Source organism: Aptenodytes forsteri, unplaced genomic scaffold (assembly GCF_000699145.1).
Source record: "Aptenodytes forsteri isolate BGI_AS27 unplaced genomic scaffold, ASM69914v1 Scaffold207, whole genome shotgun sequence".
Lineage (NCBI taxonomy): Eukaryota > Metazoa > Chordata > Aves > Sphenisciformes > Spheniscidae > Aptenodytes > Aptenodytes forsteri.
Genome location: NW_008794836.1, coordinates 3,739,194 through 3,752,419, shown reverse-complemented (window position 1 = coordinate 3,752,419; position 13,226 = coordinate 3,739,194). Strand labels below are relative to the sequence as shown.

The window sequence follows — 13,226 nt, the reverse complement described above, 5'->3', positions numbered from 1 at the left end:
CAAGTTTAGATGGAGTTCCTCCTAGCTTTTAACAATGCTGAAGATTATCTTGGAGTCAAATGGCATGGGTGATTAATGTTGCATCAATTTTAATCCCCTCCTAATATTTTGAGAAATTATTGTCTTTGTCTTAACTTTAGAAGACAGTGTTCAGAACTAGTTCGATTAAACACTTCGATCTTTTTTCAGGGTTCAGAATAGCTTTGTAAATATGCAAAAATATCAGCTAAGCTGAAACCTATTACTTCAATGCCTACAAGTTCTTACATTTTCTCCTAATTCATTTTAGGCTTTAATTTACCGTGAACATCCAAGAGTTATTTATATTTAAAGGGTACATGTTGTACTCACAGGCATGAAAAATATAATTTGTCTCACCTAATGAGTCATAATTAGCTTTTGTTTTTACCTTTCCATAAGCAGAATATTTTTAACATATTCAACTGGAGTTATTTTTACCCAACAATTTATGTAATTCTTTTTAATAAGAGCAGTCATATGTCAGCCTATCACTCTTACTGAAACTCATTTTCAGATAAAACAAAAATGAAAAAGCCTACATAAAGGAAGCAGTGCATGAAGAAAAAATATATCTGTCTCTAAATAAAGGCAAACATGACCCAAACTTTTGGATTTTCTTTTTTTTAAATGCTCATGAAACTGGCAGAAAGATGCCATTTCTCTCCTCAAGAATTTGAATACAACTCTAAATAATGTGAAAATCTAAAGAGAGTTAAAATATGTTTGGCATAAGAGACAGCTCTCCATTACACCAAATAACCCACACCCTCAACCCCTTCTAAAACACCTGCACCATATACTATGAGGTGTGAAAACACACACATGCAGAGTTTTCCTTGGCAGAAAAGTCCCCGTTAATTGTTAGGAAGATGCCACTTACAGCTGATTTTTATGAAACTCAGATCCTAGCTAAGGTATGATGTATGAAAATATGTAAAGTACTGCTTCATCTCTGTAGCAATTCTACAACAATGACAACATGCCCAGTTTGGAAACATCAGTCAATGCGAAAACTCTTAAATACTAAATACTTAAATTCCTCAGAAAGTTAAACTAAGGAGCAGAAGAAAGATGGATCATAGACCTCAACATACCCAGAACAGAATAGCCACATTTATTTAAGTTAAAGGAAACAATTTCTGCTGCTCATTCAGTTAACCCTCACCCTTCACTGCTTAACTAGTAAAGTTATTTTTGAGCTCTGAGAAGGGAGACTTTTAACTAAACAGGAAGTTCTTCCTTTAACCACTAATGGGCAGTTAAGAACTTGGAGTCATGAAACAAATGGGGAAACTAAAACTTCTTCAAGCTGCTTAAAAAATCATTTGAAAGCAGAACTGTGACTGAGAGATTAATATGGAAAAATATCACCTTGCATTATACCTGAGTACCACACAATTGCTTACCTAGATTGGTATCTTACTGTTCATACAGCTGGTCTCCCTTTGTCAGAGGATTAGCTACACCACATTCCTGTCTTTCAGAGCACATGGTTAACAAACTCTTTACTAATCTGAATATAATGAGCAATACAAATTTCACAGGAGGAAAAAAAAAAAACACAAACAGAAAGGTCAAACAGGTTTTCCATTAAAATCTGTTTTCCAGAAGTACTCACCAAGCTGAAATAACCACTCCATTCTTCATCTTCAAAATAAACCTCAGGACAGTAAGGCTTGAATTGTGCGAGGAGGAGAAAACAACAAGGAAATCAAAACTTACTGCCCATAGAATACCCCAGTCTAGTGGATGCCTGCCTGTTATCGTAAGAATCACCTGGGCCAGAGAAGAACTTTAATTATTCAGTACAAAGAACCATTCAGCACACACGATGCAAGATGGAGGGAAGGTCAGCCTGAATCTTTACATAAATCGGCAGGTGAGGATGAACTTCAGTTCTCATTGACTGTCAAAGAGACCATGGAGCAACAATTTCTGGGGCCAGAGCTACCAAGAATTACCAGTACTCTTTAAGGTGACAGGGATGTATGTATTTCTAAGTGTGGAAATATAAATCCTTATCAGTTCTTTACACTAAGAGAGGTTATCTTTCAAGAGAGTTCTTCCACAATGTCTAAAACTCTGTGGAGAGCTTTGTACCCAAGGATACATCATCATGGACCACTTAATTTACTTCTGTGACAGAGCTAAACTATCATATTTGACTGAAGAGTGCTGATTTGAGGTGCACCCAAGCTCTGGAGCTCATGTGCTTCTGGGAACGTGCCTGAGGCTTCAACCAGTCACGGTGACAGGCAGTTACAAGCCTCAGCGCATAATGGTAAGGAGGGACCTTGGTCGAAGTCTTGTAATTTGAGTGTGATGTTAGACAGAAGGTGAAACGGCAGTAGCTGAATTCCTCTTCATAATCCATCAGAATACAAGGAGCAGGAGGAATAAAGTGTCTTTCCTAAGTATTGCAAGGGAAAATTTTCCAGCTTCGCAAGACAGGCAGGAGCACGCTCATCATTAGAATGTAGGCATGGACTCCAAAAAAAGCCCTAATTATTATGCTTCCTATATCTACATGTTCATCTTGAAAATCTTGTAGTCTGCTTTTATTAATCTATCACTACATAAAAGAAAAATATGTGTAGGACAAATATTCTACCAATCTCATTAGACTGTTTCTGACCAAGACAAGTTCCTGATTTCAAGATGGAGCAAAACCTAGTACTCTCCTCCAGTGTTAAGACTACCGTACAATCCTTCTACAGTACAAGCAATGAAACCATATATGCATTTGTTTTATCCTCCTCAGAGTTTATTTTGCATGTAATTTTACACAGTTTATACTTCACATCATACATTTATTCCTTCTCTTGAAAAAAAGGTTTGACACAGACACTTGCCTTGCATTACATTTTGAAACCTGGAACTGGTGCCAGTAAAAAAAAACAAACCACCCTACAAAACATCTTAGATCAATACAATGTAAATATAACACGTGTTAGAAGTTGCTCGTTATTTCACTACAAGGAAAACAGTCAGGGGGGAGGGGGGGAGATAATCAGTTCCAGTTGCTAAAACTGTTCCGTGTATTTTCTTTAAAGTCTTAGTGTAATAGGAATACTTTTATTAGCCCACTACCAAACAATGATCAAACTGGTGTAGAGGAAAACGAAGCATGATCCTAAACAGTATTATGGTACTCAGCTGCAATATAAAATTCTCTGTCACACAGAACATAGCAGACTGGGGATGTTCATAAAGTCCTTTCAGTGTGAACTCTACAAAAGACTCTTCCATCATGATGCATTATTCCATCATATCCCTTATTTTGTTTAAGAAGTAAGCCACAAGTAAGCATTCCAAGAACTGTGAATAGATTTTCAGTGTTGGCACAACTATTCAGTAATTTACACAATGGTTCACACAGGAAACTGGGTAAAATTATGACTTGGAAATGGTCACAGACATCTTCCTCTTTGGCTACTTTAAAAGTTAGAAAATTCAGATTTGTACAAAAGACATTAATTTCAGAACCAATTCAAATATGTTTTTAAATAAATGGAACAAAATAAAGCATGTCTCGTTAATTTGGTATTAATTTTCCAGAATACTCTGCAGTACATTTTCAAATATACAAAATCTTACTCTACAAAAAAGTTGTAGCTCATGAAAAGAACTCACTTGAATAATCTTAGCAGCACTCCAATAATTGACTACCTTGATTTTATCAAAAATACACCTTCGTTTGATCACTGTATTTTGAGACTGCTTCTTCATGAGAAGCAAGGTTTCAGAAGTTATAAAAGTGCAAGAACATTGTCATGTTCCAAGCTGAAAGGCAGCTTCTGGAAACAGTGAAATCAGTATTGCAAGGTCCTGACATTAGTGAAATAAATGCAATGGGAAGAATTAAATTTTAAGTACATCTTCCAGTGTGGTATCATTGTGGTAGGAACAAAACATTTCTCACTGAACATTTTAGTCATCTAAGTAAAATAGTTGTGTCATTTTTTTCAGCTGTAGCAAGTGAGATGCAAAGACTAAGTGATTTGATTGGGAGCAATTAAGCAACACACACAGTAGCATCAGCAGGTCACCAGTCAATCGGCCTGCTCATTTTGCTGTTCAGCATTTTTGTGCTATTTTAATTAAATAAAAAATGGCGAAGTACAATACTCTCAGAGGACCTTCTCATCCATTTGGATAAACGTTTCTAATTGCATGTTGCACTTCACTGAAGAAGAGGAGTCTCAAATTAGGTCCCACAAACCATTAAGGCTGCCTTTTAGCCAAAAACTTCTGTTTTATTTAAGCAGACTACTTACTTTTAGTAAGTATTACTATAGTAAGCATTAATATATAATGAACATTTGAATTCACTATCAGAAAAGAGGATTACAAGAAATTACAGACTTCGGAGCAGGATCACTCTTGTTATTCCTGATAAAACTCTGTAAACAACAATTTAATCAAGAATACCTGCTGCTTTGCAGTATCTTAAGTGTAATTTTGTACTACTAGAATTACAAAACCAATGTTTTCCTTTCTGCTTCTTTTGTAAATTTTCCTCAAAAGAGGTCCTAGCAAGTCAAGAGCTCTGCAATTATATGTGAATATTAATCTTACATTTTAAACACCTAATATTACTATACTCAGTTTCAGAAAGCCTCCTTAGAGCAAGTTTTGTTATAGTTAGTATTAGTACAGCATATCAGCACTTCTTCTATGACTTGCTTCTTCAGTGATAGTTACAGAGACGTCATTTTGAGATATCCATATTCTGAAGCACAATAGCCACTCTGCTTGGAATGTACACCTAGTAAAGATATGACAAGAAGGAGAATAGCTGAAAACACCATCAACCTCACAGGATACAACTTCTAAATAACAGGATGTGAAAACACACACGTGAAATATTTTAACTGTTAAAAATCTAACATTTGTGCAATGTTGTGGGTCATATTAATCACATTTAAAGAGTGATTATCGACTGCTTAGTACCCAGCACTTGAATTACACAAGATAATCTAAAAGTTTAAAAGGCAGCTTCACTGCAATCTCTCCTCTTTCCTCTTTTTTTTTGTTTGTTTTTTAAATCTAACTTGATATTATTTTAAAGTACCTACCAGTAGAGGGCCTCATATGACTTACAATGATGAGTTTCAAAAACCTGAGGACATCTAGGTCAATAGACCGTACAGTGATAAATGACAAAGTTTTGCAACAGCATTTAAACGCTCTTCTGCTATGAATTAAAGTTGCCACAAGGTCTATGATGTCATTTCATACAGGTAAATACCAGCAATATGACACAGCAGTGTATTCTTCTCACTCTTGGCATCTATGGAGTTTCAGTGTCTGAGCAATAAAACTCACTCTCAAAACTAGACAGATTCAAAATTAACAATTGTTGCATTTTGCTTTATCCTTTTTTCCTGATTACCATGAAAAAACCAAACATATATAATCAAAAGACTTCTCATAGATCACAAAAGAACTTGTGGCAACATATTTTACATGACATTCCTTCCAAGCAGAGTAGAGTCACAATCTAAAAACAAGACCGATATGTACTACCTACCAATTACCTTGATATATGGTACTCCATCAATTGTCAAGCGTATGAACGTGTTTGCTTAGCCACTCTGCTTGGAATGTACACCTAGTAAAGATATGACAAGAAGGAGAATAGCTGAAAACACCATCAACCTCACAGGATACAACTTCTAAATAACAGGATGTGAAAACACACACGTGAAATATTTTAACTGTTAAAAATCTAACATTTGTGCAATGTTGTGGGTCATATTAATCACATTTAAAGAGTGATTATCGACTGCTTAGTACCCAGCACTTGAATTACACAAGATAATCTAAAAGTTTAAAAGGCAGCTTCACTGCAATCTCTCCTCTTTCCTCTTTTTTTTTGTTTGTTTTTTAAATCTTACCTTGATATATTTTAAAGTACCTACCAGTAGAGGGCCTCATATGACTTACAATGATGAGTTTCAAAAACCTGAGGACATCTAGGTCAATAGACCGTACAGTGATAAATGACAAAGTTTTGCAACAGCATTTAAACGCTCTTCTGCTATGAATTAAAGTTGCCACAAGGTCTATGATGTCATTTCATACAGGTAAATACCAGCAATATGACACAGCAGTGTATTCTTCTCACTCTTGGCATCTATGGAGTTTCAGTGTCTGAGCAATAAAACTCACTCTCAAAACTAGACAGATTCAAAATTAACAATTGTTGCATTTTGCTTTATCCTTTTTTCCTGATTACCATGAAAAAACCAAACATATATAATCAAAAGACTTCTCATAGATCACAAAAGAACTTGTGGCAACATATTTTACATGACATTCCTTCCAAGCAGAGTAGAGTCACAATCTAAAAACAAGACCGATATGTACTACCTACCAATTACCTTGATATATGGTACTCCATCAATTGTCAAGCGTATGAACGTGTTTGCTGAACAAGTCAATAAAAATGCAATTATAAAAGGTAACACAAGATAGAAGATTATTGGCTTCATTCTGACAATATCCTCTTTTGGACTATCCTCCATCCCTGTGGAGTATCTAATATTCTGCAATTTCAACTACGTTATCTGCAAACTAGAGCCTGATGGCATGAAAGGCTTTCATAGTTTTCAAAATGGAATAAAGCAATAAAGCAAAAAGCTTCAGGAAAAGGAGAAAAAGGAAAAGAACAGCTGATCTTCATTGAACCAGACAGAGCTATGTCCGATGCTTCTTGAAAGGCAGTGAACATAATGATTTCCCCTAAGGTTTCTGTGATAAATAGCTTCTACAAATCTGTGCAGGAGAGGAAATACTTAATGAAGTCAACTAGCTCAGAATGTATAGATAAAAGGAGAGATTTTAAAATAGTGTATTGAGAAATTCGGCACTCCGGGTTTGTATGATGAAGTGAGAAGGAACAAATAGAAATAATCTTTCTAAGAAAAAATGTGTAAAAAGTTACTTCAGTTAAGGGAACAAAAATTAATGTTAATACAGGACACAGCAATTCTCAATTATATTCTGGTCAATAATCTGTCAGATCCTAGGAGAAGTAAATTAGCCCAGTTCCTTTAAAGTCAATTTACATCAGCCGAGAATCTGAGAGCAGTGTGGAAGCATCCCACTCCTACCACTTCATTGCCAATCAGAATTTTAAAACTGGTTTTAAGCACAATTTCAGAACTTGTGCGAATGATTTTATTTAGACTGATGAGCGATATGTTTTCTGTTTACCATGAAGAGATGCAACTGCCAGCTTATTACTTCAATCACGTTTTTTTCCTTACCTGGGCAAATTAAACATGCGTTTTAGTGTTTTTTATCTTGGTGGGCTTCTTGCTAAATCACAGAACAGCCAAATATGGCAAGCCAAATATGGCATTATCTCCTAATCTTATCAACTTACTTCATTGGTCAGTGTAACCACCTCTAAGGCTTAAAGAAAACTGCAAGAAGCAACAGAACAATCAGGGCATGAACAATGAATAAATATTAATTATTAATAATTATTAAATATGAATATTAATTATTCATTCCACTGCTGTACAATTTTTTAAAAAGGAAAAATACTACAAAAGTATTAGATAATTCTTGTTACAAAAGTATCGGGATTATTCCTCCCACCCACCCAACAATATTTCCAGAAATACTATGTATATGCTCTGGCTTTATTATTTGTCTAAATAGACAGAACACAGAACATTTGTGTGAAGGAGAGGGGAGGAAAGATGTGACTAATGAGGCTGGAAAGATTGCTTGTCTTTCCTGAGTTCAAGTGAAATCTGGAAGATTATCTGCCCAGGATCCCAGCACGGTTTTCAGCCTTCTCAACCCAAATTTCTCATGTCTGCTCCTTCCTCTTCTGACACCCCAAATCCCAGAGCTTTGTCAGCCTTTCCACTCCAGTATTATTCCTTTTCCTTCAGCACCTCTCACCTGAACTACCACTCTTGTAGTAACATATCCTCGTTAATTTAAATTTATGTTCTCTATCCTTTCCTGAGTGTACTAAAGTGTACTGAGCAGACTGTGCTCCAACCGTATGCTACAATTTGTCACCAAGTGGCACAATTAAAAAAAGTCAGGAATCCATTACTGACAGGGTAAGTTGAAATGCAAGCATCTTATTGTATGTTTGAGTCCAGACATTGTCAAATACATAAAAATATGGATAATCCTTAGCTAAAAGCTAATTAATTAGTAAATTAGGTATATTTTAATTGATATCTCCGATTTAGATTACAAACTCTGCTTGCTTATAATACTTTAATCCATTGTTCTGATTCATATCAGAACACATACATACAGTACTTAATATTATAGAAATAAATATGCAATAGTATACAATAAAAGGCTAACATCCTCAGACACTGAAACAACCATGCTTCTATTGTATTACTCAGTTCTGTCTTCCTTAAATACTGGAAAAAATGGCAACCACAGTTCTTTTTGCATTTCCTAGGTAAAGTACCATGGATTTTTCTTTTCCTCTCCTTTTTTTTGTCTTTATATTATTCAGGTCCAAATTATAATACAGAATTTTAAAGATAATTCCAACACACTGAAATGCATTAATGAAGACATCTGTTCTGACATGTTATGATATGTGTCTGTGACAAACTCCATTCCATTCCACTTCGTATCCAGCATAACCCTGGTTCTTTTCAGTCAGGCTGCTACTCAGCAAGTTGGTTTCTAAGCTTTACTGATGCTTGGGATTCCTCTGCAGAATTTTTCTTCATTGATTTTTATGAAGTTTCTGTTGGGTAAACCCTCAGATTTATCGAGATGCATCTGGACTGGACCTCTAACATTTAATTTATCAACCACTCACCCTAATTCAGTGTCATCTACAAATCTGCTGAGGATACACTCTGTCTCATCATTCTAGTCACTGCTGAAGACTCCAAACAGTATCAGCCCTGGCAGCAATTCCTAGGGTGCTCTGCTTGATACCAGCTGGACACTGATCTTCTGATTACTAAAACTGCAGGAGCCCAGCCAGTTTTTAATCTACCTAACAATCTTATCCAGCCCGTATTTCCCCAGCTCCTAGGTAAGAATGCTGTAGGAGACAAAGCTGAAAGTCTTACTGCATTGATTGTAGTAACCTCATGCACACAGCTAGAGTAATTTTATCACAGAAAGCAATCACATTGATCATGCATGTTTTGCCTTTGCTAAAATCTGGGTTGGCTTTCTGATTGACCCATGTCATATACCCTACTTGTTTGGATATGGATTCCAAGAGGAGGTGGTCCTTGACCTCTTAAGGGACTGAGGAGAGAGGCTGACTGGCTTCAGATCCCTCAGCCTGCCTTTTCACTTTTACTACAGCCTTTGGTCAGTTGTCAGAAATTTCCCCGACCGCTATGATTTTTCACAAATGATAGTCAGCAGCCTTGCAATCACATCACTGACATCTTTCCAAACCTCTGGGTGTATCCCATCTTTAAGGTGTCCCTAACCCATTGCTCTGCTGCTGCTACTTTCTTTTCAATAGTGTACTGGCACACAAAAGGGTCTGGGAGCAGGCTTTACCCTTGGAATCTGAGGTAAGACAAGACATTGAATACTCCCGTACTCTCCATAGTGCCCATCACAGGTTTGACTCCTCCCTTTGTCAAAGGACTTGCATTTTTTTCTTAAGCTGCTTTTGCTGTTAGTATACCTGTAGTATCCCCTTCTTGCTGCTCTTCATTATGTCTAGCCAGTTTTCACATATATAGTACATGGCCTGAGATCTTTATCTACCTATAGATAGGTAAGTATAGTAAAAGTATATAGAGGTGTCCTGATTAAAACCATCATAGGAAACCTAGGTATTCATCAGTAAAAGACATTATGACAGATATGTCATTTCTGATGTTTTTCTGTACCCTAGGAGGAGGGTCTCAGAAGTTTATTCTTGTCTTCCCTTTTCCTTTCATATACTGTCACTGAATTATATAGTTTCAATTACCAGCTTCAGTTCTATTGACCTCTGCTCTTCTAACCTGCTTCTTTCCAATCACAAGTTTTATCCCATTCATGTCTCCTTCACCATTTCATGAGGCTCACTTGATGAACATGGCCAGAAGTGAAAACCCAAAGTACAGAATACTAAAGAGAATACATTCATAGGTAACCGATGTCTTGACTACCAGTCAATCAAATCATTCTCCGAATCTCTCTTCTTTTTCAAGCTTTCTGTGTTCACCTTAAAGGCCCTTCCAAGCTCTTTCCTCCCCAACAGGCTCATCCATGTTGGAAAGGGCCTCAGGAGGCCCAAACTCCCTGCTGAAAGCAGGGTCAGCTATGAGGTCAGACCAGATTACTCAGGGCTTTAGATATCTCAGTGAATTGGCTCTCTGCTTGCTACACCAACTGCTTACTTATTACCTCATGTCCTCTAAGGTGTCACATGAACTCTGCTATTTTAGGAAACTGTGAAGACATCTAAGACCACACAGAGGAAGACTCATGAGGCCTTTTCTGATCGGGGAGTGGAATATGGGGAAGGGAGAACATCAGATCTGTTCTGGACAGAGTTAGCGTGACTCAGCTGTGAATAAAAATTTTTGACAAAGTTAACATTCAAACCTTTAGTCATCAAACTATCATTGGAAGCCTTTTTATTCTCAATGGAGTATTCAGCAGGAATAAAGTGGAATAATTGTGGTTGACTTCACAGGCAGATGTGCTAACAGAGACGATGATGGAGGATAGGAATGTTGTTTATAAGTCAAATACATACAAAATTGTTTTTTGTTATCACCTCTGACCTTTCTATACTGCATGTCCATTTAATCTATGAGGCAGTTACACTGTCTGAAACTAGGTAAATCCCACACAGATCAAGGCTTCTGGCACTAAAATAGTACAGCTACTAATACGGAGACAAAAACCCGCTTATTACCATCAACCTATTTTCCACCAACATACATGGTGTTCTATCAAGATCGTAGTCCGTTCATGTAGGCTATCTCACAAACAGGGAAGAACAACTGGTACTACTACTACTTGCCAGGAACATATATGATGCTTTTCAGCCATACAAATGCTTACTCTTTATACTTTTTTGCTGTAAATATCCAGGTAATTTCAAGAAACGAGAGATTAGAGAAGCTAAGAAGAATACAGGAATACCAAATACATGAAGCACTTGTGAACAACAGCAGTTATAAGCAGGAAGCTCACCTTTGATATTTTGGGAGAGGACTATAATACACAGCAATCTCCAAATGTATCTAAAACCCCACACGCAAGAATTTCTGCAAATGACAACTGCTACTTTCAGATCTGTCAGACTAGATTCAGTACCAGGTGCAAGCACAACTGAAATTGGCTGGAACTGCAATGAACTGCTCTTCATCCCACTTTCAGGGCTGGAAAACACCAAGCCCTAAAAATCATTTCAAGGTCATTTTGCAACAGATGGGAGAACTACTGGAACTCAGAGCTAGATCAGGCACTGCAGAAAAAATATTTGATAGTGCATATTGCAGCTGGTAGATGCAGAAGGCAATGTCACAAGAGTCTGTGCCAACATTTTCCAAAACTTTTAATTAAAATGAGGGCTTTAGACAATCTCATGTCTCTGTATCACTACTAATTGTCAGACAGTGACACTATTCTGAGAATATAATTAACCATCAATGAATAAGATACATGATAGCTTTTGCTTTCTGACTATAATTTGTTATATAAAACCTCAGACATTACAGATTTCATTTTGCTAGATATTGCATATGACAAAGAAGGTATGCTTAAAATAATGTGAAGTTCTGCCTTCCAATTTGTTTTTCAATTTACAGCTGTACAGCATGAATATGCAGAAAATAATTTCTCAGACTGTCTTGCTTCATTTATGCAAAAAAGTCCATATACGGCACAGGCTGTATCTCAAAATTTCTCCTCATTATCTTCTGCACTCTTTCTTCAGGTTAAGAAAGAGTACTTTAAAAAGACAACAAAAAAACCCTGGCAAACACAAACAAGCAGACTGAAAAATATGATAGGATGAAAGAAAATGACTAACAGAATAACTTTGGAATCATTACACTTGATTGTGGTTTTTGTTTGTTTTAAGAAGTCAAACGATCAATGAATATGAGCAAATAAATTTATATGTCTTAATCATCAAGAGGTTAAAATAACAAAAGAGCTTGCTAGCATTAAAGTCTTACTGATTCCCCTAGTTAAAACAGTTAATTTTCTAACTACTAACATTCTTTCTGTATATCTGTGCATGTCAGGGGAGAAAACAGTTAAAGACTACATCAGTCCCTGAAAATTCAATACATAAATCTTTATCATGAAAGTTACTCAAATGAGTTTTTTCAAACCTAAGGTCACTAAAAGCTTTTAGACCATTTCAGTCTATGTGAATATTTTAATTTGTCAATAGGCTCAAGGAAGCAGAAAGTTGCACTTTAACATTGACTAGTATATATTAAGGTCAAGGTTAAAAACCCAACCCAGCAATAAGAACATTCTTAAAAGAAAGTCTATAATTTCAGTTTCATTTAATGTGAAAAGATTGTAGTGGAGGCGGCCAAAGATAGAGAATCAGAAAAAACCAGTATTGGTGGCAGGGGGAAAGGAATATTTGGACATCTATTTATTTTTTAACTAATTGGAAAGAACTACAGAAAGAGTAAATCTATAAAAGCTGAAATATGTTAAACAATTATATTTCTCAATAAACTACATACTACTTTGCCAATGATAAAACATATTCTGCACTATTCCATTTAGCCTGCCAATTACTCAGTTCTGTTGGTGTACAAAGTATCAAAGACTAAACCCCACCGTTTTCCTATAAATGCTAACTTTTGGTGTGGTACAAAAATCTTGAAGTTAGTAGGACACACATTGATATCTAGTTACATTTTACAGTAAAATTCAGTCAAGTCGGATGCCTTAGAAAAGACTGACAAAACATTTTGAATGATGAGTGTTTTTAAAAACAGTTCTTTTTCTTCCCCCCCCAACCCAAATCTAAGTTTCACATCCAACTACAACAACAAAGTAAGGTATCAACAAATGACTGTACATAAAGGGGCACTAGGATCCGACAGGAGTTGAAATGTGTGTGCAGCACTTAATTTACATCTTGCAAAGGGATGATAAGACATAAGCAAAACTAAAAGTTTATAGAACCATTGAAAAAGCACACAACTTTGATAAAACATATCTCAAAAAAGATTATTAGCAGAATACCACAGCAGAGATGT

General features: G+C 36.1%; 1 protein-coding gene across 1 annotated transcript in view; it reads right to left on the bottom strand.

The window, feature by feature from the left end:
* Positions 1–2,759: 2,759 nt before the first annotated feature.
* The window catches only part of GBE1 (1,4-alpha-glucan branching enzyme 1), a 148,692-nt gene continuing 138,225 nt past the window's right edge, over positions 2,760–13,226 (bottom strand). Inside the window, exon 17 of the mRNA XM_009274494.1 lies at positions 2,760–4,789. Coding sequence (XP_009272769.1) covers positions 4,733–4,789 — 57 coding nt within the window. The 3' untranslated portion in view covers positions 2,760–4,732. The remainder of the gene's footprint in view (positions 4,790–13,226) is intronic.